This window comes from Nicotiana attenuata, chromosome 10 (assembly GCF_001879085.1).
Source record: "Nicotiana attenuata strain UT chromosome 10, NIATTr2, whole genome shotgun sequence".
NCBI classification, from domain to species: domain Eukaryota; kingdom Viridiplantae; phylum Streptophyta; class Magnoliopsida; order Solanales; family Solanaceae; genus Nicotiana; species Nicotiana attenuata.
The window spans coordinates 30,142,956-30,167,405 of record NC_031998.1 but is presented as its reverse complement, the minus strand read 5'-3'; the positions used below and the strand labels follow the sequence as shown (position 1 = coordinate 30,167,405).

Below are 24,450 nucleotides of genomic sequence, written 5' to 3'. Positions count from 1 at the left end.
AGAAGTTATCAATTTTTTGAATTCGAAGTTGGGTTTTCAAAAATTATTATTTGTTTGGATTGGGTGTTGTTGCAAATAATTGGGAATATGGTTTGGAGTTTATATCTCAATTTTGAGGGGTTTTGGTGAAAATTAGACTTGGTTTTGGCTGAATTTCAGATTGAAACTCGAAGAAGAAGAAGACATGACATACAATATATTGCAGAAATTGTAGAAAATTATATTCTGCTGTTTATTTATTTTTCTTTTATTCATTTAACTATTGTATGAAAGTTGAAGAAACAAAAACTTAGGATCATATCCGCTATGTATAATTGTTCGCGATTTCAATATGGAATTGAGTATCACCAATGAGAACGCAGTTGCATGTTTGTGCTGTTACATTTTATATCAAATTCTGGTTTTATATAAATGTCCTACACTTTATCTATATTTTATCTACAAATAAACTACATGTCAGAGTAAATATATATATATCGGTATGGATTTCCACAATATCTACAAAATTTCTACATTTATTCTACAATAAAACTACATATAATTTGAAAAATTAATATGAAAATACAGAATTTCAATATTTCTACAATTATCTAAAAATTTTCTACAAACTATTCATAACAGAATTTATCTTTATTTTCATGCATGTTCGTCTGGAACACTAAAGTTACAATATCTCCCGTTATAGAGGAATACAACTTATCTATAATTTTCTACAACTTTCATACATTATTCCACCCAGTTAAATACAGCTACAATAACATAAAATTTACATACAAACTTATTTACAACTACAATATAATACCACTTAAATAAAATATTTATACAATGTTGTTCAACTTTCATACAATAGTTAAATGAATAGAAGAAAAATAAATAAACAACAGTCTACAATTTTTCTACAATTTCTGCAATATAATGTATGCCATGTCGTTGTCTTTTTCTTCTTCTTCTTCTTCTTCTTTTCTTCTTCTTCTTCTTCTTCTTCTTCTTCGAGTTTCAATCTGAAATTCAGCCAAAACCAAGTCTAATCTTCACCAAAACACCTCAAATTTGAGAAATAAACTCCAAACCATATTCCTAATTATTTGCAACAACACCCAATCCAAACGAATAATGATTTTTGAAAGCCTAAATTCGAATTCAAAGCTTCAAAGCTTTTTAATGGCTGTCAATGATGGAATTGCTGCTCTCTTTTCCTTTCCTCTTGTATTACTGAAATTTGGGATTGAGAGATAGAGAGAGACGTAGAGAGAATTCTCAATTCTTTGCAACAACCTCCAATTCAAACAAACAATGTCTTTTGAAAACCCAAATTCGAATTCAAAGCTTCAAAACTTTTTAATGGTTGTCAATGGTGGAGGGGTTACAGATTTTTGCTGGTTTTAGAAGAGGAAATCGTGGGTGATTGAAGAGGAAATCGTGGGGATTTGGATAGAGAAACTTGGGGGAGTGGGAATATACGGTTGAGTAAAATTAGGAGACTAATTAATACCATTAAAATCCTACAATGGTACATAAATGATAATTAGGTATATAAAAGGTAGTTATATTAAAAGTTAAGCATGGAGGGTAATATAGTTTACTATATGACATAGGAATGTAAAAAGGAATTTTTACATTCTTATGCCACATAGGAAACCTTATTACCCTCAGTGTTTAAGGTTTGACTTAATTACACTTAGTATACCAAATTACCAATTCTGTACCATAGTGTATTTTAAGGGTACAATTAATGCTGCCAAACAAAATCAGTTAGAGCTTTTGGTGTTTTGCAAATTCTCGTGTTGTGCCTCACATTTCCAGTTCCTTGAGGATCCATGACGTGGCTGCTGACTAGGATAGCTGATTGTGCATCAGAAGTGTTCATAACAACTTCTCACAACTACTGGCAAGAATTAGTCAAAGGTTAGGCTAAGTAATAGCTACATCCTAAAACATTGGCAATGAATAGCTAAATCCTACCAAACAAACTAAAGATTAGGAGAATATGAGTATTCAACCCCTAATTTAATTCTCCAATTTTATGCTTGTCCCTTTCTAAAATTCAGATTCGCCCAAAAAGACCGCACACATTTAATAAAATCTTCAATCCTATAAGTTCAGACGATTTCATGGAAATAACATATATATCACCATGTATATCAATGTATATCACTAATTAATCTAACCTGCTAGTGCGTGAGATTGAGGTTCGATTGTAGCTTGTAGCTTAATTGGTATTTTTGACATAATTGCATTTTTTGCAGAAGATTTTGTAGAAGTTTTAGTCGTTTTGTATTTGTGAAAACAGAAAACAATGAATCTACAATCAGAATACAAATATTCTACAATTCATCTATAAAATATCTACAAACTGGGTATATTGATTTTTTATGTCCCAATTCCCATTCAATTGTAGCATAATTGAGATTTTTGATATAATTGCGTTTTTCCAGAAGATTTGTAGAAGTTTTTAGCCGTTTTTTATTTGTGAAAACAGAAAATAAAGCATCTACAATCAGAATACAAATAATCTACAATTTATCTACAATTTCTGCAATATGTCTTCTTCTTCTTCTTCTTCTTCTTCTTCTTCGAGTTTCAATCTGAAATTCAGTCAAAACCAAAAGTCTAATCTTCACCAAAACCCCTCAAAATTGAGATATAAATTCCAAACCATATTCCCGATTATTTTCAACAACACCCAATCCAAACAAATAATGATTTTTGAAAACCCAAATTTGAATTCAAAGCTCTCAAGCTTTTTAATGGCTGTCAATGGTGGAATTGCTGCTATCTTTTTATTTGCTTTGTATTACTGAAATTTGCGATTGAGAAATAGAGAGAGATGTACAGAGAATGTCGACGAACAGAGCTTTTGCAGAACTGATTTCTACAATTTGAAATTGAGCTTCTGATTTCGATGAACTGAGCTTTTGATTTGTGCCTTAAGCGAAAATATCGAAGAACAGATCTGAGCTTTTGAACAGATTTGATTTCGACGAATTGAGCTTTTGAACAGATTTGATTTGTGGCTAAATCAATTAGAAGATTCTGTTCCTGAATTTTAGCACGCCTAATTAGGAACATTCAGCTACTAATAATTAGTATTTAATGAATGGTATAATAATTGTAGAAAAAATATGGACAGAGCGGGTAAATTAGAAACTGTGCACATTTTTGATAATAAAATTTCATATATGGTATAGGAAGGAAAAAATCTCATGTAAAAATTCCAATAAAATTTAGGGTCCTAAATTTTATCATTTTATGTCTTCCGGTCTTCTTCTTTTTCTATAATATAATCGTTAATCGTTAATCGTTAATCGTTAATCGTTAATCGTTATGCCGGGGAAAATGGCATCATGACATAGCAATCTCTTATTGGGGGTATTGAGAGGAAACGCACAGAAACTTGAGAATTGACCACAAAGTCCTTATCCCAATCTCTCCAGAAACCCTAAACAAAAAGTCTAGTTCGCACTACGAATGCGAGCGCCTTGCGTGGCTGTACTACTCACCAAAGCGGAAAAAGGGAAAGACCGAAGAGGAGGAATAAAATAGGAAAACCCAAACAAAAATGAGCAGCTTGGCCTTGTCTTCTCTCAAACTTCCGACGGTGCTTTTGCTCTCTCCGCCTCCACCCGCCAAGCTCATTCACCTCTCTTCTTTCTCCTCGTTTCTTCTCAATACCCGTAAGCCTCTCTCTTTTTCTGCATCTCTTTCTGATGTATTGTTTTTATATACACTTATATACACAGTCATTTTCCTCCGTGTTTGACTTCAATCCTTCTGACTCTTCGTTGAATCATGAATTTGAGTTAAATTTTGTTTTCATTTTGATGTTCAATTAATGCTTACCCAAGCCTGTTCTACTTAAATGCCTGAGCCTAGCTGTCTTTTTGAACTTGAATGAATATTGGGTTAATATAGAAATAATAAATCATCAATCAGAATTCAGATAAATGGCTGATGGCCGTTTAAGAAAGAGGATAGAATTTGGGAAAGAATAGAGCGTTTTTGCTCTCACCAGTATATTGAACACCTTTTTATAGCAAAGGAAAGATGTAAAACATGCAAACAATACCTTTCTATTATCTTCGTGTTTTGCGCTCCGTAACTATTCCTAGGGGTGGGCATCGGTCGGTTCGGTTCGGTTATGAATATTATCCGTTTAGCATATCGGTTATCGGTTTACAAATTTGATAAACCGATAACCAAACCGATAAGATATCGGTTATCGGTTAATCGGTTATCGATCATTATCGGTTTACCCGATAAGATAACTCAATCTAGAGTTAAGCAAAAAAGAGAAAACAATTCACTGGAGTTAAGCAAAAAAGAGAAGAATTCACATATATTATACTGCTCATTTCTGCGTTCTGTCCGGTGGCCATAACTGGAATAGTACTAATTCTTCAACAACAGTTGTCCAAATACACTAATAATAATACAAAGTAGTAGCAATTTCACCTTAAAATTAACAAGTCCAAACATATAGTACTAATAGTCCAAGATAAACTGGATGTTGTTTGTCAAATACCTAACCTGAAAAAAGAAACCATAGAGCAAAACCTTGATCTGTGCATGGGCAATACTAACACAGAAATGAAAAACACCTAGAAGGCAAGAAATGTTGTCCTGTTGTCAAAGCTCAGCGTACTGTACAGAAGAATAATGTTCAAAAATATACCCGAAAGTGTGAAGAGAAATTGGTAGTTGTTATAGGCTGCACAATGTGAGCTCACAAAATTAAGAAACGAAAATAAAAAAAATAAAGAATCATTAACAGTCAAAAATACCAATATGAAGATGAATTTTGTTATAAAAATTAAAAGCCTAATGTATAAGACTAAAGACTTACGCTAGGAGTAACTAGTAAGGTCTATGAAGAATGAAGATGAAGCAATTGAAGAGTGCGGCTGAGAAAGAATAGTAGAGAATGAACTGAAGCCCTAGCATATGTATATACTTAAGGGTAAAGTCGTAATTTTATTAATTCTTATTGGGTTATTGGTTAACCCATTAACACAATTGGCAACCCGAGGCCCGAACCGATAACCCAATAGTGAAAAAATTCTAAACCGTTACGGCGTTACCAAACCGTTAACCCAATAAGCCTATACGGTTAACCCAATAAACAATTAACGGTTCGGGTTATTGGTTTTACCCGATATATGCCCAGCCCTAACTATTCCTCAGCCAGGCAAGTATTAGTAGCTAACAAAAACGCCTTCCTTGTCATTATATCTTTGTTCGTCAGGAAAGCATGTTACAACATCTGGAGTTTGTTTCAGTATCCTTATTGTTCCTTAGATGATTACTCTTCCGTTTTGCTTTCTATCTATTTCCTTTAGATGTAATGTGCTAGTGCTTTTGGTAATTTTTGTCACGGTGCTGGTGAAACTAGACAGGTGTTCCCCAAGCAACATCTAGGGAATTTTTCAGTGTGGTAAAAGTATCTTCAAGGCCAATATCAACCATGGCAACTGTAAGATAATACATCCCTTTGGATATTGTTATTATCATCATTAGTTGCATGATAATCACTTACAATATTCTGCGGAATCATAGCTAACATACCTGCTTACTGTACAGGATAAAGAAATTGTAGGGAGTGTTAAGGAGCAATTAGCAAAGCTATTTGAGGAATCACTTAGGGCAGCATTCCCTGATATTGAAGACGTGCAGCCTATGATTGCTATTTGCAACGATTCAAGACACGGTGACTACCAGTGGTATGAATTACTTAATTTACAAGTAACTACAGTGTTGTCAAAGGCTCACTTTAAGCGCGCTTAACCCTTAAAGCTAAGTGCAAAAAAGGATGATTACTTCTCCTCGCTTAGTGTGTCTCGTTGCCAATGGACGTTGTCCCGAAGAAGCCATGCTCCAAACAATAAAATATTTCACTGTAGTTCTTTTTTCAGGTTAGCTGTTATTGGTGCGTTAGTAATTATTATTGAATAGCAGATATACTTGTGTAGTCTTTTCTTCTTTTGCTCCTTTTTCCATTAAATCCTGCACTTTGCTTGCCCTTTGCGACTAAAGCCCCAATAGACCCAACACTTTTCAGCGCTTTTCGCCTTTTGATAACACCGATTTATTAAGACTATTAATAGTTCTATTAATATTGCTAGTAGTTTTATTGCATAGGAAATATTAGGCCATTATTTCCTGCAACTTCTCACCATGGGGTTTGATACTTTGATTTTCGGCAGCAACAATGCGATGAGCTTGTGGAATAAGATTAAAGGCCAAGGTACGCAGTTCAGGGGTCCTCAACCTGTTGGAAAGGTAATTACATTGACATCCTCTATAGTCTCTTTGCCTTATTTCTATTCATGCCAGTATCTTCGAAGTTCGTAGTTTTGATAATAGTCTTGAAGTGCAAGATACTAAGATCACATTTGTTTTCTTATGTTTAGGCTATTATAGATAATCTTCCTGCATCAGAAATGATTGAGAGATGCTCTACAGCAGGACCTGGTTTTATTAATGTTGTATTAAAAAAGCAATGGATAGCAAAGGTGTTCGCTTTATTTTACCCCAGTTCTATTCCTTTCGAATTTCATTTTATGAAAAGGTTTGTCTCATATAATGACATTGTTGTTTTTGTTGATGCAGAGCATTGAGAAGATGCTAATAGACGGTATTGAAACATGGGCACCAAAGCTTCCTGTCAAAAGGACAGTTGTTGATTTTTCATCTCCAAACATAGCAAAGGAGATGCATGTTGGTCATTTGAGATCTACTATTATTGGAGACACTTTGGCCCGAATGCTGGAGTTTTCTAATGTTGAAGTTCTTCGGAGAAACCATGTGGGTGACTGGGGAACACAGGTAGATGTCATGCTCAAATAATCTCGTAATTCTGTCTTTGTCATGAGCAATTGGAATAAGATATACATATGTCTAAATTCGTTTGCAAATTCTTCTGGGCTAGACCTTTTTTCTTTTTCAAACTGATGCATCAATTGCCTGAACTGTTAAAGCAATTAAGAAATGGTGCATTAAACAGATATCCTTGACTTTTCTTCTTGAAAAATATTATATTGATTATCGTTATCCGCATCGATGTTATAACACTGTCAATTTAGCCTTAATTTATGACATGAGTGGAAAAGACTTCAGACAGATTGAGAAGGGATTTTTTGCTGGTAAGAAAGAGGAGGGAATTTCATTTGGTAAGGTGGAATATTGGTACTCTTGACAAAGAAAATGGAAGATTAGGAGTAAGGAACCTGAGGATCCATAGCCAAAGCTTGCTGTACAAATGGCTTTGGAGGTTCAATTTTGGAGAAGGGGCTCTTTGGAGAAAAGTTTTGGTAGAAAAATAGGGCCACGAGGCCCACGACCCATGAGACCCGTGGTACACTAAAGTGGTTCAGGGACCTTATGGAATTGGGGTTTGGAAGCACATCAGAGAACATTGGGATGTTCTTTGCTATGATCAAGTTAAAATTGGTAAATGGAAAATTTTAATTTTGGCATGACACATGGACGGATCACACACCTTTACAAGATCAATTTCGAGATTTGCTGAACATGCTGATGCCACTGGGCACTAGTTTGGGTGGACTATTAGATTTATAAGAGATTATAATGATTGGGAGATTCAATGGGTGCTGCAACTGTTTGGGCAGAGTTGGAAGCCCTGGGAGTTAATTGGGGAATCTGATACTTTAATTTGGTTCTCAAGAAATGCTATTTTCTCTGTTAATAGCTGCTACAAAAGCTTGGTAGCCTCTTCAATCAACACTGTAGAGTGGCCATGGCCATGGAGAAGGATCTGGAGAACAAGGTCTCCATATAAGGTAGGCTGTTTCTGTTGAGAGGCTGCCCATGGTGCGGTATTGAGTCTATTGACTCATCGGAATCTGATGAAAGGCAGCCCGGTGCACAAGGCATCCCGCGTTCACATAGGGTCCGGGGAAGGGCCGCACCCTAAGGGGTGTGATGTAGACAGTCTACCCTAATGCAAGCATTAGTGGCTGCTTCTACGGCTCGAACCCGTGATCTATAGGTCACACGGAATCTGATGAAGAGGGGAATGAATTTATGTGGCAGGTGTCTCACGTGAGAGGGGCGTGGAAACATCAGGGCACCTTTTTATGTACTTCCGCAGAGCTTATTTCTCAACATCCTTTGGATAGTTTAGTGATGCCTACTTCTGTTAAAGATCTTTTCAGCTGCTGGCATTCACATGGTTAGAGAAAGGACAAAGAGATGATATGGAATACAATTCCTTCTTGTGTGCTATGGGTGATATGCAAGGAAAGAAATTAGGTGTTTTGAGGGAAAAGCTCAAACTATACAGTGTCGGAAATATAAGTTTTTACGGTTATTAGCTTTATTAGCTAGTCGGTGTACATTGGAAGATGCATATGAAGCTGACAGCCAGACACTGACAGATTTTTTAATCTCTTTTCACGACTAGCGTGATTTTGTACATACTTTATATCTGACAGCACATACTTAATGCTGTTTTCATAGTGAATAAAAATTCCTACATTCTCTTTCAAAAATAGATAGGTGACATGAATAGTCTATCATTATTCAAGTTTACATACCTTTAGAATAATACGATGTCATTATTCTGAAATATTCATGCAACTGTTGGTTGAATGAGCAATCTTACTCTGATTTGTTTTGAAAGAAAGACCAAATTTTATGTTCATTGGATTTTATCCACGAAGCTATATAGTGATTTATTTATGACTAGATACAAGTACTCTTTTTAGAGTAGTATGTTATGCACTAGAAATGGTTCCCTTACCTTGTAAGTCAAAAAGCCTCACACTTATTATATCTTTTGCAGTTTGGAATGTTAATTGAGTACCTCTTTGACAAAATTCCTAACTGGGAAGCTGCTAGTGCCCAAGCCATTGGAGATTTGCAGGTGAATGTTCAAATTTAGCTGTCATGCTCCTATTATCTTACTCTGTGATTTTTGATAATCTCCATTTGGTCCTAGATAAAGCATGCAATATGCACATAAAAAATTAGCTTAATAGAAAATAATGGAAAAAGAAAAGGATTAGCATTGACAGAAATTTCTGATACTACATAGTGTTCTTTTCTTTGTTCACATGCTATCATTTTCTATTATTACTTGACTTATTAGGAAGTCTTTAAACAATTGTCTATTATTAGCTACAAATATGAGCATACCTTGGAATGTGCGCGTATATTTTTCTTGAAAACTTCACTTGGGAGGGAGCAGTACATGTGGTAGGATGACGGAATTTTGTATGATAACTTGACATATCAGTCCTTTTCTTGATTTCTTGTAGGCATTCTATAAGGCCTCAAAACAAAGATTTGACAATGATCCAGATTTCAAGGAGAGGGCACAAAAGGCTGTTGTTAGTCTACAGGTGAACTTTCAAGTTTTGCAAGTCTGCATCTCATGATAACATTTTTCTTGATAGATGTTGGGGAAATTCAAATCTGTCCTTTGAAGGGGAGGGGGCAAATGAATATGTTTGCAGATATCCGCTGCTTCTCTTGCATTATTTGTTTGAGGAAATGTCTGATGGCATCTGATAATCGTGTTATAGCTTCCTCATGAAAAATCTGCTCAACTAGTTAATAACTTTTAAGGATAACATTTTATTTGATCCTTTTCTCTTATATGTGTATTTCAATTGGTGTATGTCTCATAGGGAGGGGAGGAGAAGTACAGGAAGGCATGGACACAGATTTGTGAAATTAGCAGAGAAGAATTTCAAAGGGTTTACGAAAGACTTGGAGTTCACTTAGAGGAAAAGGTACCTTGTTGAGCATTCTCTACTATCTAAAATTGAAATCTGGAGAGCATGCATTATATCTTGGTTTTGCCTTCTAAATATGATGCATCCTCTATGCTAATTTTGTTTAATATCTCCACGAGGCGTGCTAAAAAATTTTCTGATCCTCCATGCTATTAGAATCACATATGTACTGTTTCAACTTTTAGCACCCATGAAATGATTCTGAATCTGATGATTTTACTTGTTTTGTAGTTTCAACTTTTAGCAGCCATGAAGCGAGTCTGAATTTGGTGATTTCACTCGTTATGTGATTCCAAAATGGAACATGCATATAATGTGACATATTAAAGAACTAAGCAGACTATGATATGTGCTTATGCTTATTTCACTGGCAATGGAAATGTAAGGTGGTCCATCTAAAAGAGATCAAACAATCAATTGATGTTGGCTTTTGTAATGGTTATGTTTATGGTTCAACATATCATTTGATAATATACATAATTTTTTTTTTTGGTTGGGTAAGTAAGAAATTCGTCAGAGTTGCACAAATATTTCAAGGAAAATAATCTGCCAGAACATCTATCAAGTTAAACCAGAACTCACTTCCTGCGTTGATATGAAATACTTAATCTCAAAGAGAATGCTTCAAAGGTATTCCCTTGAAGGGGAATTCTCATAGCAGTCGCACCAAAGCGTGTGCTTGGTGGTGAATGAAGCTAGAATGAACCTTGGGAAACCAAGGTTCAAATTCCAGCAGATGCAAAAAAGTTAGGTATAATTTCTAGCCCTGGTGGACAGAGGTATATGGTGCCTATGTTGATGGGAGGTCGCAGGTATCCGGTGTATTAATTGAGCTGCGCACAAGCTAGCTCGGCCACCATTGCTATAAGAAAAGGAAATTGCATAATGGTTGCATTAGAAGCTTTAGTATGTTTTACTGGACAATGTACTGCGTATATTGCTGCCACCTGAAATTTAATTAGACTTCTAAAAAAGTTGAAACTCTTAGATTCAGATGATTAATTTCTGAAGAAATGGTAAATGAAAAAGAAAGATGAGTAGCCTGTTGCCTGAACTTTTGATCTTAGCGTTATAGTTCTGCAGATTTGTTTTGATGATCAAATTTGTTGGTCAATTAAACCCTAAAGAGAATCTTTTTTATTGGTTTTGGGGGGGGGGGGGGGCTATAATTAGAAGATCCTGGTGAATACTCCTTTAACTAATTTCATCTTGCATGTGGTGCAGAAGTTGGAAGGGAGCCTTGGCGTAATTGGTAAAGTTGCTGCCATGTGACCAGGAGGTCACGGTTCGAGCCGTGGAAACAGCCTCTTGCTGAAATGCAGGGTAAGGCTGCGTACAATAGACCCTTGTGGTCCGGCCCTTCCCGGACCCCGTGCATAGCGGGCTGCCCCTTATGTGGTGCAGAAATTGAATATGATTTATGATTTTTGACATTGGACCATCTGGCTCTGGTAGTCAAGTAAATATGGGGAAAATCATTTGGCGTGAGTGTCCTATATGTAAATAGTGCTATCATATCCTGCAGAAGGATTGTGGGAGAATATGATGTTTTTTATGACAGTGGCGTCAAGCCCGAATTGCGCGCACCATGACTAGTCCACTGAGTACTTGCTACCACCCACTAGCAGAGGTACTAGGTAACTCTACCCACCAAGGCCTGGGTGGATGGGAAGAAATCACCTAGTGTCTTTTACCTTAGCTTGGATTTAAACCTGAGACCTTACGTTCTCCTCCCACTTCATTAACCACTAGGCCACACCCTTGGGTACGGGAATATGATAATTAATTCAGTGGGCTTATCCTTTTTTAATAAAATATTCTTTTTTCATTTTGAATTGAGCATGTAGCATGCACATGCATTACTTGTTTTATGTATGATTGAGCTAACTCTCATTGATTAATTTGGTATTTCTTCTTTTTAGGGTGAAAGCTTTTACAATCCGTACATTCCCAAGGCGTTAGATTTGCTTAACAATAAGGGATTGATTCAAGAAAGCGAAGGAGCTCGTGTTATCTTTATTGAAGGGAAAAAAATACCTCTTATCGTTGTTAAGAGGGATGGTGGTTTCAACTATGCTTCAACTGATCTTACTGCACTATGGTTGGTTTTCATTGTAACTTGCGCTTTTATGGACTTTGCAATTATAGGCTGTTATGTCAAAATCATGGGAGGTGTTTTAATGGGCTTTGGTGTCATGTTTGCCCCTTCTACTGCCAATATGACATGTCCTTTATGTCATTTTTTGTCATTGCATGATTCGTGTCTAAAATCACCAGTCATATTCATAGAGGACATTGAAATATAAATAAGATCCTCTTCAGACAGCATTGGCCTAGAATTGTGATGCCTCTTTGAGGTACCATGGATTATGTCTCGTTAATTGCTGTCTGTTTTACTATGTATAGTTTTAGAGAGGATCTAACAGTAAAAACCCAGGCATCTCAGAAAGCCATTGTTCTGCTTCTCAATCAGCTTTTGGCTCGCTATGGTGCCTACATATACATACACACACACACCAGATCTCTATCTTCTTTATCAAAAAAAAAAAATATATATATATATAAATAGGTTTGCGTTTCTACTTGGTGATAAACCTAGCGCCGTGGGAAGTTTGTTGCGCTACTCTACTTTTCTGTCTCAGTATTAAGGTTTGTGTAAGAGCTGCATGTATATTAAGTATGTACGCAGGAAGGAAAATATCTTGTCCCAGTGGCAAAGTAGGTCTTACAGGTAGCTGTGAGTTCTTGTAATCAGTGTAATGCAAGCAAATGATAATATATGTTAAAGAGGTGATTTTGAGTACAGATTACCCATCTTAAATTAATCCATATAATTCAGACCATTATGATTAGATTACTCTAACTTATGTGATGTAGTATAGGTAACTAGCTGGGTAGAGGGGTGTTGAGTTTGCAAGGCTTTCAATTTGGGTATCAACTGGTGTAACTGATGCTGGGACTCGGAGTTCAATGTATATTGAAGTTTCAACACATGATTTCATGATACCTTCTATATGCAACTCTTAAGGTATCGGCTTAATGAAGAGAAAGCAGACTGGATGATATATGTGACTGATGTTGGCCAGCGAGAGCACTTTGAAATGGTCTTTGCTGTAAGTTTCTAAAATCAATCTCTCTTTTTCTATCCCTACTTGGCATATGATGTAAATATATATTTATTATTTGATGAATAGCTTATGATATGATCTCATGAGGATTGAGCCATAACCAGGTTTGTTTTCCCTCGAATCTTCTTTCAGGCTGCAAAACTTGCAGGCTGGCTTCCCCTAAACGAGAATGACTTTCCCAAGGCCAGTCATGTAGGATTTGGTCTAGTTTTAGGAGATGATGGCAAACGATTTCGTACTCGGAGTACTGAGGTGGTTAAGCTAGTTGATTTACTTGATGAGGCCAAGAGCCGGTGTAAATTAGCACTTGAAGAACGAGGTGTGTAGAATGATATTTGGTTGATTCTTGAATAGAGGGATTTTGGGAATTTTTGTATACTAGCTTATTTTTATTTGAATTGGCGTCTCTCTTGTCAATTATGGGTAATAAAGTTTTGCAATCTTAATTTATAATGCAGAATTTCATGTTTTCTGTCATTACTGTCTTAGCAGGTAAGGCAACAGAATGGACAGCTGAGGAACTGGAGCAAACTGCTGAAGCAGTTGGATATGGTGCTGTGAAGTAAGTTCCTCATGCTTTTGCATGCATTTGTACTTATTTTCATTTTGCAAGAGAACAAAAATGAGCTGGGCAATTGGATACAGAGCTTCCAAGTTTGGTGGTGAAGAAAAGCAAAAAAAAGTGTGACAAGTGATGATGACCTTAATATTTCCTCAACTTGGTTGAGAATTTATAATCATTACTTATGTGACAATTGGTGAAATGCCAATTTTAGGCATAACAAAATTCATAATCTATGCATGATTACACTAATCAGATCAATTTATATTAAACCTATTCAATATGAATCAATGCATATCTTGTAGTTCTCCTAGCATTTACCCTCAAGAGATTAGTACCCAGCATTTCCCAGCTGGAGCAGGCAAGTGTTATAGGCTCCAAGTTTGTTACTAATTTACTGGATCCAATCCAAGTACCTTGAAGGGATTTAGTTACAACATCTGCAAGTTGGTAATTTGAACTGGCAAAACTAGTGGTAATGCATATGAGTTCAATCTTCTATCTTAGAAAATGACAATCTACTTCTATCTATCTCGTTCTTTCATGAAATACTGGATTTGAGTCTATATAAAAGAAGGTATATTGTCACATTTTTACTTCATCTTTGTGACCTCAATGCACCTATCATAGAGAAGTTGTTTAACTAGATAAGCTTTAAGTTGCAAGGGTCATAGCTTGATATTTTGCTTCTGCAGTAGATCTGGTGATAACATCTTGTCTTTTACTCTTCCAAGAGATCATATTTCCTCTGATCATGATACAGTATCCAGAATTGAATTGTCTATGTGAGGGAGAATTCGTTCAATCTGCGTTAGAGTATCCAACATTTTGTCGATGACCCTTCATATAACAGTCCTTGTCCTTGAGCTCCTTTAGTGTACTCAAAATGCAAATTATTGCATCCTAATGGCCAGTTGGCCACGCCATGGAGTTTGGAGAATTTAATTTACGGCAGATGAAATATTTGGTCGTGTGACTTTGAGATAAATTAGTTTGTCAACCAGTCTACCAGACTTCTATCCTTTTCCTATCTAGAAACAAGTTTAACATTTGGATTCGTAAGAGTGTCAACATATTTGAAATCTAACATACTTGTCTCCTCAAATATATCCAAAGCGTACTTTCTTTGTTGGATAGCTATGCCAATCTTAGATTGTGCTACCTCGATCTCCAGAAAGTATTTCTATTTGTCCAAATCTTTGGTTTACTAGTGATTGAACAAATGGCAAGTTGAGAAATTCCTTGTTGGTCATTGCTTGCTATGTCAATGTCATCAACATAAACCAGTTTAGTGTCATACTTCAACCTAGCATGTCTGTCGCATGCAAAAGCAGGGGAATCTAATGGTCTGTGCTATGATTTTGTGAACTTTTAGTATAGTGGTTGTTTTAGGCCAACTTTCTGTCAGGCAAAACTGAAAAAGTATGAACAGTGAAAGAAAATTTCTATTTTGGAGAAGTGACATTTTATTGGAGGATTCAAGAAAGAGACTTTATATGGGACGAGGGAGTATACATACGAAAATTAGTTGCCTCGTTGGCAATAAGTTTGGAACAAAATTTCTGGTTCAATAGTTCAAACAAGTAGGTCAGAATGCCTTTTGTTAGAATAGTCGTGTAAATAGGAGTAAATAACTCTAACCCTAATCCAATATGTATTAGGAGTAGGATATGTTATGTGTGTATATATAGGGCTCATTGTAGCATTGTTAATTAATCAATAATAATATTTTTCTCCCGTGCATTCTCACATGGTATCAGAGCATTAGTGAGAAACATATCGCTGTGCATCATTCCAGCGACTTCCGGGAAGAAAGACCTCGTCGCCGTGCAATTTTCCGGCGACTTAGAAGGCTGCCCGTAATCAAGTCACTTTCTATCGGTATTGTGCAAAAAAACCAACACCACCACGAGGTAGATCACTCGTCGGCGACCAACCCTTCAAAATTTCTCCGGCAGAAAAGCTGCCACGCGCCCACGCGCGCCGGCAGAAGAATTTTTCCGGCGAGCGCGTGACACCCACGCGCCGGCGCGTGAGCCCACTTCCGGCCATTTTTTGATGAAACTCCTTCAGGGCAGTTGGATCGTCCTTAAATTCCGAGCCTACCCATAATTTTATTTTTCAATTCCGACCACTTTGGAATTTCCGGCGAGCTACAGTGATTTTTCCGGCGTGAACAGTGATCCCAGCGATTTTCTGCTTTTTTCCGGCACAATATTATAATGGAATTAATACCTGAAGCTTTTGCCTCACAATCCGTTGGATTAAATGCAATAAATCCAATCCAGATGGTTTCTTTACCGGATTATATTGAGTTCCTTCAGTAAAAAGCACGTAAACAGACATCTTCAGGATTAACCTCCGTCGTTCCAACAAATAGTAGTATGACTGGTGTCTCCCAATCTACACCCTCTGAGTCTTGGGTCATTGATTCAGGTGCATCTGATTATATTTCTGGTAACAAATCTCTTTTCACTAGTATCTCATATTCTCAATCTCTTCCAACAGTCACAATGGCCAATGGGTCTCAAGCCATGGCAACTGCAATAGGTCAAGCAAGTCCACTTCCTTCCTTACCTTTAGACTCAGTTCTTTACGTTCCTGGTAGTCCTTTTAATCTCATAGCCGTTAGTCGCTTAGCCAAATCACTTAAATCTGTTGTTCTATTTCTTGATGACCTTGTTTTTATACAGGAACGCAGTACAGGGCGGATCATTGGTACCGGACGTGAATCAGATGGACTTTATTACCTTATCCTTGCAAAATCACGTGGACTCGCATCTTGTCTTCCTCCAATAACTTCTCTCGTTACTGATTCACCAGATTTATTACATAAACGGTTAGGACATCCCAGTTTGTCAAAACTTCAGAAAATGGTACCTGGCTTATCTCACTTGTCCACTCTAGAGTGTGAGTCGTGTCAGCTCGGTAAGCATACCCGCTCCCATTTCCCCCATCGTCTTGACATTCGAGCAGAGTCACCTTTTACTTTAGTCCATTCAGATGTTTGGGGTCCTAGTCGGGTTAGCTCTACCTTAGGATTCCGCTACTTTGTCAGTTTCATTGATGATTATTCCAGGTGCACTTGGATATTTTTGATGAAAAACCGATCTGAGTTGTTTTCTATTTTCCAGACCTTCCATGCTGAAATTCAAAATCAATTTGGGGTTTCTATCCGTACATTTCGTAGTGATAATGCCCTAGAGTATTTGTCTTCCCCGTTTCAGCAATTTATGAACTCCCATGGGATTATTCATCAAACATCTTGACCGTACACATCCCAACAAAATGGGGTAGCTGAAAGAAAGAATAGACATCTTATTGAAACTGCTCGTACCCTACTCATACAATCTCATGTTCCGCTGCGTTTTTGGGGGGATGCAGTTCTTACATCTTGTTATCTTATTAATCGTATGCCATCTACAGCTATCCAAAATCAAGTTCCATTCTCTGTCCTGTTTCCCCACTTACCTTTGTTCTCTCTTCCACCCCGTGTCTTTGGGAGTACGTGTTTTTTTCATGACCTTACTCCAGGAAAAGATAAGTTAGCTCCCCGTGCTCTTAAGTGCATATTTCTGGGTTACTCGAGAACGCAAAAAGGATATCGATGTTATTCTCCTGACCTTCATCGATTTCTTATGTCTGCTGATGTTACCTTCTTTGAAACCCAATCATACTTCACAGGTCCAGTTAATCACTTAGATATTTCTGAGGTGCTACCTGTTCCTTCTTTTGGGGATTCAGTCCCTATCTCCCATTCATCTTCCTCCATAGCTCCACCGCCTACAGTTCCAGTTCCAGTGCCACCACCTATAGCTCCCGTATCACCACTGAGTCCAGTGCCACCACCTAGTCCAGTTCCACCAACTCTAGCTCCAGTGCCACCACCTAGTTCAGTTCCACCAACTCTAGCTCCAGTGCCACCACCTAGTCGAGTGCAACCTTCTACAGCTCCACCACTCCTGACTTATCATCGTCGTCCGCCCCCAGCATCAGGCCCAGCTGATTCACGTCCTGCACCTGACCCTGCTAATACTGCGGACTTGTCTCCTCTTAATCAACCGATTGCACTACGAAAAGGTATACGGTCCACAGTTAATCCTAATCCTCATTATATCGGTTTAAGTTACCATCGTCTCTCATCATCCCATTGTGCCTTTGTGTCATCTCTGTCCTCTGTTTCCATTCCTAAGTCTACAGGTGAAGCACTGTCTCATCCCGGATGGCGACAGGCTATGATTGACGAGATGTCTGCTTTACATACGAGTGGTACTTGGGAGCTTGTTCCTCTTCCTTCAGGTAAATCGACTGTTGGTTGTCGTTGGGTGTATGCAGTCAAAGTTGGTTCAGATGGCCAGGTTGATCGACTTAAGGCTCGTCTTGTTGCCAAAGGATATACTCAGATATTTGGACTTGATTACAGTGATACTTTCTCTCCCGTGGCTAAAATTGCATCAGTCCGCCTTTTTCTATCCATGGCTGCTGTTCGCCATTGGCCTCTCTATCAGTTGGACATTAAGAATGCTTTTCTTCACGGTGACCTTGAGGATGAGGTTTATATGGAGCAACCACCTGGATTTGTTGCTCAGGGGGAGTCTAGTGGCCTTGTATGTCGGTTGCGCCGGTCCCTCTATGGTCTAAAACAGTCTCCTCGAGCCTGGTTTGGTAAGTTCAGCACAGTTATTCAGGAGTTTGGCATGACTCGTAGTGAAGCTGATCACTCTGTATTTTATCGACAGTCTGCTTCGAATCTCTGTATTTATCTGGTCGTTTATGTTGACGATATTGTTATTACCGGCGATGATCAGGATGGTATTAGTAAGTTGAAGCAACATCTCTTTCAACACTTTCAGACTAAGGATCTGGGCAGATTAAATTATTTTCTGGGTATTGAGGTCGCTCAGTCTAGCTCAGGTATTGTGATCTCACAACGGAAATATGCCTTAGATATTCTTGAGGAGACAGGAATGACAGGTTGTAGACCTGTTGACACTCCGATGGATCCGAATTCTAGACTTCTGCCAGGACAGGGAGAGCCTCTTAGCGATCCTGCAAGATATAGGCGGTTGGTTGGTAAACTAAATTACCTCACAGTGACTAGACCTGATATTTCCTTTCCTGTGAGTGTTGTGAGTCAGTTTATGGATTCTCCCTGTGATAGTCATTGGGATGCAGTTGCCCGCATTCTTCGGTATATAAAATCAGCTCCAGGCAAAGGCTTATTGTTTGAAGATCGAGGCCATGAGCAGATCGTTGGATACTCAGATGCTGATTGGGCAGGATCACCTTCTGATAGACGTTCTACGTCTGGATATTATGTCTTAGTAGGAGGAAATTTGGTGTCTTGGAAGAGCAAGAAACAGAATGTGGTTGCTCGGTCTAGTGCAGAAGCAGAATATCGAGCAATGGCTATGGCCACATGTGAGCTAATTTGGATAAAACAGTTGCTCAAGGAGTTGAAATTTGGTGAGATTAGTCAGATGGGACTTGTGTGTGATAATCAAGCTGCTCTTCATATTGCGTCAAATCCAGTATTCCATGAGAGAACTAAACACATTGAGATTGACTGTCATTTTGTTAGAGAAAAGATACTCTCGGGAGATATTGCTACAAAGTTTGTGAAGTCGAATGATCAGCTTGCAGATATTTTCACCAAGTCCCTCATCCTCGTATTAACTACATATGTAACAAGCTTGATACATATGATTTATATGCACCAGCTTGAGGGGGAGTGTTAGAATAGTCGTGTAAATAGGAGTAAATAACTCTAACCCTAATCCAATATGTATTAGGAGTAGGATATGTTATGTGTGTATATATAGGGCTCATTGTAGCATTGTTAATTAATCAATAATAATATTTTTCTCCCGTGCATTCTCACACCTTTGACCACTGCAGCGATAGTTCGTCAATAGGGAGAAGTACATAGGTTCTATATAGTCATTGCTGTTGGCTCTTTATATTATCATAGGCATGCACTCCAATTACAGTTAAGTGTAATTTTGGAGAGTACATACCTTTTGTACCAAAATCTTTCACATTTATATGAATAGTGCTGTCATCTACAATCTCCAGATGTTTCAAGAAATCAAATTCATAACACACAAAACTATGATTGTGGTTTGACTTATTTCCCATCAAATAGATTTATCAAATATCTCTATAGTTTGCTCTGGTACATTTTGTGACACATGTCTGTTGTGCTTTTCTTGTCTTCTCTCGAGGACTCTGACCTTTTCTTTTCCCTCTTGGTATGGAAAATAGATATGCAGACTTGAAGAACAACAGATTGACCAACTACACATTTAATTTTGATCAGATGCTTAGTGATAAGGTGTGTATAGATATCGATTTACAAAATGAGTAAATTTCATTTTGCACTAGTATACTACTTTATCTCTCCTCGGATTAAGCCACGTGCTTCATTAGACTTATCTTCATCCTTCTCAATCTTCATGGAAACAGTTCCATGATTATAGTTATAACTGAAGCGGGTGAGATCCTGTAATATTTTCTGTTTTGCACTTGATTCATAGGTTTGCTTTCTTATTTATGCCTCTGGTTAAATAAGCTTTGACGTTCACTTGTATTTCTCTGTGATTGGCAGGGAAATACGGCTGTGTATTTGCTGTATGCACATGCCCGAATTTGTTCGATCATCAGAAAGTCTGGTAGAGATATAGAGGAGTTAAAGAAGGTAAAAATTTCATTCGTCCTTGTTGAAATATGTCTTCTAGATTTTGTATGTACGTGTTTTTTGGGAGGGTGTGTGTGTTGTGTTCAACCAATGTACAAGTCAAATAGTTCCTGCTATTATTGCTCTTTGGCCACTTGTGGCTGTTTAAAAGTTAATGCTTTGGGTTATTGGATTTGTAGAACTAATAATTCTCACAATTGAGTGATTTGTAATGGACAGGTAGGAGGTATAGTATTGGCTCATCCAGATGAACGTGCGTTAGGCCTTCATTTGCTCCAGTTTGCTGAGGTAAGTAGATGTTCTATAGTTATTACAGCGTCGTGACTTTCTATTATCTGTGCAAAGTTCTAGTCTTGTAAATATTGGTGTCTCATTTGCAGATCGTTGAGGAGGCTTGTATCAATCTTTTGCCAAACCTTTTGTGTGAATATCTTTACAAATTGTCTGAAGACTTCACAAAATTTTACACCAATTGTCAGGTAAGAATTTTTTCTAGTGAGAAGTATTGTCAGGTATGAACTCTTTCTAGTGAGAATTAAGTTAACCACAGAACGGAAAAATTGGATACTCTTCACCTCGATAAGTCATGGCTAAGTTGTCACAAACTAGCTTGAAACCACTTGCTAGTAATTCTGGAAGCATCCCATGTAGCTGCTGCTTCATGGTTAGTTATCCTAGGATTATAATGTAGGGATTGTTAGTGTTATGAATAATAATACATAAATTGTTATGCAAAGATTGATGGGGAAGTTAAGAATTAGTTTACCAATTAGCGTACATATTGAGTTTTAGTTCTAAAAAGAAACTCTTAGATTAAAAATTACTGTAACGTAAGGCGGATTAACCTTTACTTTAGGAGTATTTGTCGTTTCAGGTACTCTTATACAAATATTACTAATAACAAGCATTCTTATTCCACATTTATCTCACATAAAATAGAACATAGGTTCCAGCAACAGCACTAAAAAAACAAGAACAACACATAAGATTCATGCAAGGATGACGATCGTCTTGAGGAATTATTTGTTTTTTGAGTTGATAGCTAGCTCTTAAAGTTTTATTTTGGAATTTGGCAGGTGGTTGGTTCAACGGAGGAAACAAGCAGGCTTCTGCTGTGTGAGGCAACAGCTGTTGTGATGAGAAAGTGTTTCCATCTGTTGGGTATCACCCCTGTTTATAAAATTTGAAATGTTAAAAAGATTTTGTACTCTTCTTTCTTTCTTTCTTTTTCTCTTCTAGGTTTTGGCCAAGATTTCCGCCTATCCTGCCCAATGTGTACCCGACTTTGCAGTTTAATAGTCTATTGATATCCAAAATCAGTTGGTTATGTTATCTGAGGGGCAGTACTTGTGTTTACTTCCTCATTCAATTTTTTTGGGGGCAATATTCAGCATCACTACATATTGTTTTTATAGTATTTTGAAAGGTTTGGAACCTTACTCAACATAGGGTCCAAAAACCCGGCATACCCTTTTTTATTAGTGTCAAGAAAGGTCCTAGATATGACAGTCACAACTCACGACTGATCTTTTGTCAAATTAGACGAGACTAAAGTGGCCATTATTGCAAAGAAAAAGTATACAAGGAAAGTAGTTATGGAACTGACCTGGATTGAACAGATGAAACAAATTCCTAATTTGTAAATTAAGTGTAAAAATATTCGTTAAAGTTATGATTTTTTTTATATTTTAAGCTAGCTGAACTTCTTTTTTTAAATTCTAATAGATTGAATGAATTGAATTTATATTTCACGTGAAGGAAAAACTAAAAAGATCAGCAGTCAAAACAAAATAAAAAGGATTCTGTTTTGTAATTTTAGCAAATCGGCATAGTTAATTTGATTTATTTTTAAGGTAAAAGCCAAACCAAAACAATTACTACTACTTATCTTAAAAAAAAAATTATCTTACGAGTATGAAATTAACTGCTCAGAACCCTTGAAAAATTGATCAGACTCCTCGAGAAACTAGTAGGGTTTAATTAGTTTCAGAAATTTTCACAGTATCTATGTCTTTTTTCTTGACCCAACATTAATTAATTAATTGTATAGCCGCCGTAAAAATAATAGACGAAAAAATAACGCGGACTAAAAGTAATTACTCCTCAGCAATCAACAAACATTTCTGCTCAAAATTTGTTTCTCTTTCTACTGAAAATGTCAACCATTTTCCCATCACAATTTCACATGTTGCTAGCTTAAAAAAAAAAAAATTTTTACTACAAGCTTTCTAAGAATTAATAAACTAAAAATTCTTTTCCAAAGAAATGGGAGATGTACAATTAGCCACATGAAGAGTAGTGTTTGATAAAATAGGTCTCCTTGAACTTGAAGAGTAGGATTTCTTTTTAATGGTAGCTTTTGGACGAAATGATGATCTTTTGACATCTAAACCAAAACTCTTAAATGATTTCATTCTCTGATTATAAGAATTCCCTTTCTTTGCAAGATCCTCTAGGCTTTTCACACTTGCTAAACATCCAAACGATCGACTATTCCCTTGATAATATTTTGATAATCCTCTCCTGCACACACACAAGAGTTCATATATTTCATTAGAATTTAGAGTGTATTTAACATAAAACCTTTTGAAGAATTAAAATAAATAACTGTTCATCCAACTGCTTAAATTAAATCCTCCAGCTGGAGGATATATAATATATGTGCAACTATATGTATATTGGTGTGAAAAATCAATATATAATCTATGTATACGGACTAAAAAAAAAATATGCATACTGGCTAAAAAAATAAAAGTAAGTTCGATCAACTATTTGTATAATCAATCCCAATATTTTTCTATAATATACGGTGATATAAAAGATAATTGCAAGTAATTACCCATAATATGTGAGATTGTAACACAAGACAAAAAAATTTACAAGACAAATTAAAAAATATTTACAGTCATGAGCTAAATTCTTTGCCCAAACAGAAATTCTCAAAAACTTTAAAAACCTTCCAAAAAAATAGATTAAATTTGAAGAAAACATATATTTTGCATCTTTGAATATGAGGATCAAATAGCAGTTAATCATCTATTACCATAAAAAAAATGCATCAAACCCTCCATTTCTTTTAATTTTTTTTTATTACTTCAAAGGAGGGAGAAAAGTGGAAGGGGATGCTACGCTACATCTTAGATTTGAACCCTTCACCTAAATTGCGTTTGAACCCTCCACCTCAACTACGCTAGCGTTTGGACATATATTTTATTCGAAGAAAAAGTTGAAGTTTTGTGAGTGAAGGAGAAATTTTCGCCCAAAAACAGCCCTAAACTAATTTTTGAGAACTCAAAAATTTTTGAATTTTTTTTCCAAACACATGATCATATTTGATAAACAAAACAAATAATGTTTTCAAAATACTTTTGAAAAAATCTATAGCCAAACGCGAACTAAACGAAAAGCAGGCTAAAATAATGATAAATTGTGAACTTACTTGATAGGTAAGTGATCCATTAATTCAGACAACTCATACAAAGGTCCATGAGATGAAGCATCATCATCTAGCTCAAATGACGAAGACAAAGATTCCGACGAATTTGAGTGAAGGGAATAATCATCAGAAATACAATTCTCAGTTTCCATAATAACCCACGTCTCAACATTATTCATTTGGTTACCACCATTCTTCTCTTTCAACCCCATTATATTTAAAGATGACTGAATTTAATTTGCTAAAGAAAAGGAAAAAAATATAGAGATAAGTAACGGAATAGAAGATAATGATTTTCTTGTTTCCTCAAGACTTGGTAATACGTTGCAATTTCTATCAAGTTTCTGATAAGGAAACATTTATATACTTATCTCCTACTATTCTTTTGTCTTAATCCAATAATTTAATTATTTATAGATAAACATTAAAAAACTCTTGATGTTTTAGATTACATGGTTGAGAGATTTTTGAAGGGTTTGGCTGAGTGAGTGGGTGGATAATGACTGACGTGTATAATTATTATTTTATTATTATTACAATATTAGTTTCTTTTTTTTTTTTTTTAAATCGAGGAAGGTTAGTTAGTTTTCATGTTGTTTAATTTGCATTTATTCTTTAATTACGGATTACTTTTTAGGGTTAATTTTCATTCTACTAGGCAAAGTGGATAAGGTAGATTTTTGTAGACATCCAAATGTGACTCACCATGCTTTTTATTTTGGGGAAACTAATTAAAGTCACCATCTTTGTGACTTTTGTCCCCACAAAGGTATGACACTAGGACCCCAGCCTTTTGACATTTCCAGGCACTCATGTAGTTTGTAATTTTCTTTTCTATATTCGAAAAAAAGTTGTCAAAATAAAGGTCGATC

The 24,450-nt window shown here is 36.5% G+C and overlaps 2 protein-coding genes across 3 annotated transcripts; one reads left to right on the top strand and one right to left on the bottom strand.

Moving 5' to 3' along the window:
• On the top strand, positions 3,356-21,506 carry LOC109233224 (arginine--tRNA ligase, chloroplastic/mitochondrial-like). Of its 2 annotated transcripts, none has more exons than XM_019399013.1 (18): positions 3,356-3,674; positions 5,394-5,470; positions 5,578-5,717; positions 6,201-6,276; positions 6,408-6,509; positions 6,607-6,822; positions 8,801-8,881; positions 9,276-9,359; positions 9,648-9,752; positions 11,678-11,856; positions 12,784-12,868; positions 13,016-13,202; positions 13,376-13,445; positions 19,710-19,779; positions 20,053-20,142; positions 20,362-20,430; positions 20,523-20,621; positions 21,219-21,506. In XM_019399013.1, exons 1-18 carry the CDS (start codon positions 3,560-3,562, stop codon positions 21,327-21,329), a joined length of 1,956 nt encoding a protein of 651 aa, XP_019254558.1. In that variant the 5' UTR covers positions 3,356-3,559; the 3' UTR covers positions 21,330-21,506. The 2 variants fall into 2 exon arrangements, with proteins under 2 accessions (XP_019254558.1, XP_019254559.1); XM_019399014.1 differs by having other exon boundaries at positions 3,573-3,674; positions 5,390-5,470.
• LOC109233223 lies at positions 22,252-23,957 on the bottom strand. Its single transcript, XM_019399010.1, has 2 exons — positions 23,582-23,957; positions 22,252-22,665 (listed from the first exon to the last, which is right to left on the bottom strand). The coding sequence occupies exons 1-2, from the start codon at positions 23,788-23,790 to the stop codon at positions 22,386-22,388; spliced, it is 489 nt and encodes a 162-aa protein (XP_019254555.1). The 5' UTR covers positions 23,791-23,957; the 3' UTR covers positions 22,252-22,385.

Bases quoted from the DNA above. Each gene is read 5' to 3' on its own strand.
- LOC109233223 (XM_019399010.1), bottom strand. From the start codon at position 23,790: ATGGGGTTGAAAGAGAAGAATGGTGGTAACCAAATGAATAATGTTGAG. The intron at 22,666-23,581 runs GTAAGTTCACAA...GTGTGTGTGCAG, and splicing joins ATGGATCACTTACCTATCAA to GAGAGGATTATCAAAATATT.
- LOC109233224 (XM_019399013.1), top strand. From the start codon at position 3,560: ATGAGCAGCTTGGCCTTGTCTTCTCTCAAACTTCCGACGGTGCTTTTG. The intron at 6,277-6,407 runs GTAATTACATTG...TCTTATGTTTAG, and splicing joins GTCCTCAACCTGTTGGAAAG to GCTATTATAGATAATCTTCC. The intron at 20,143-20,361 runs GTAAAAATTTCA...TGTAATGGACAG, and splicing joins ATATAGAGGAGTTAAAGAAG to GTAGGAGGTATAGTATTGGC.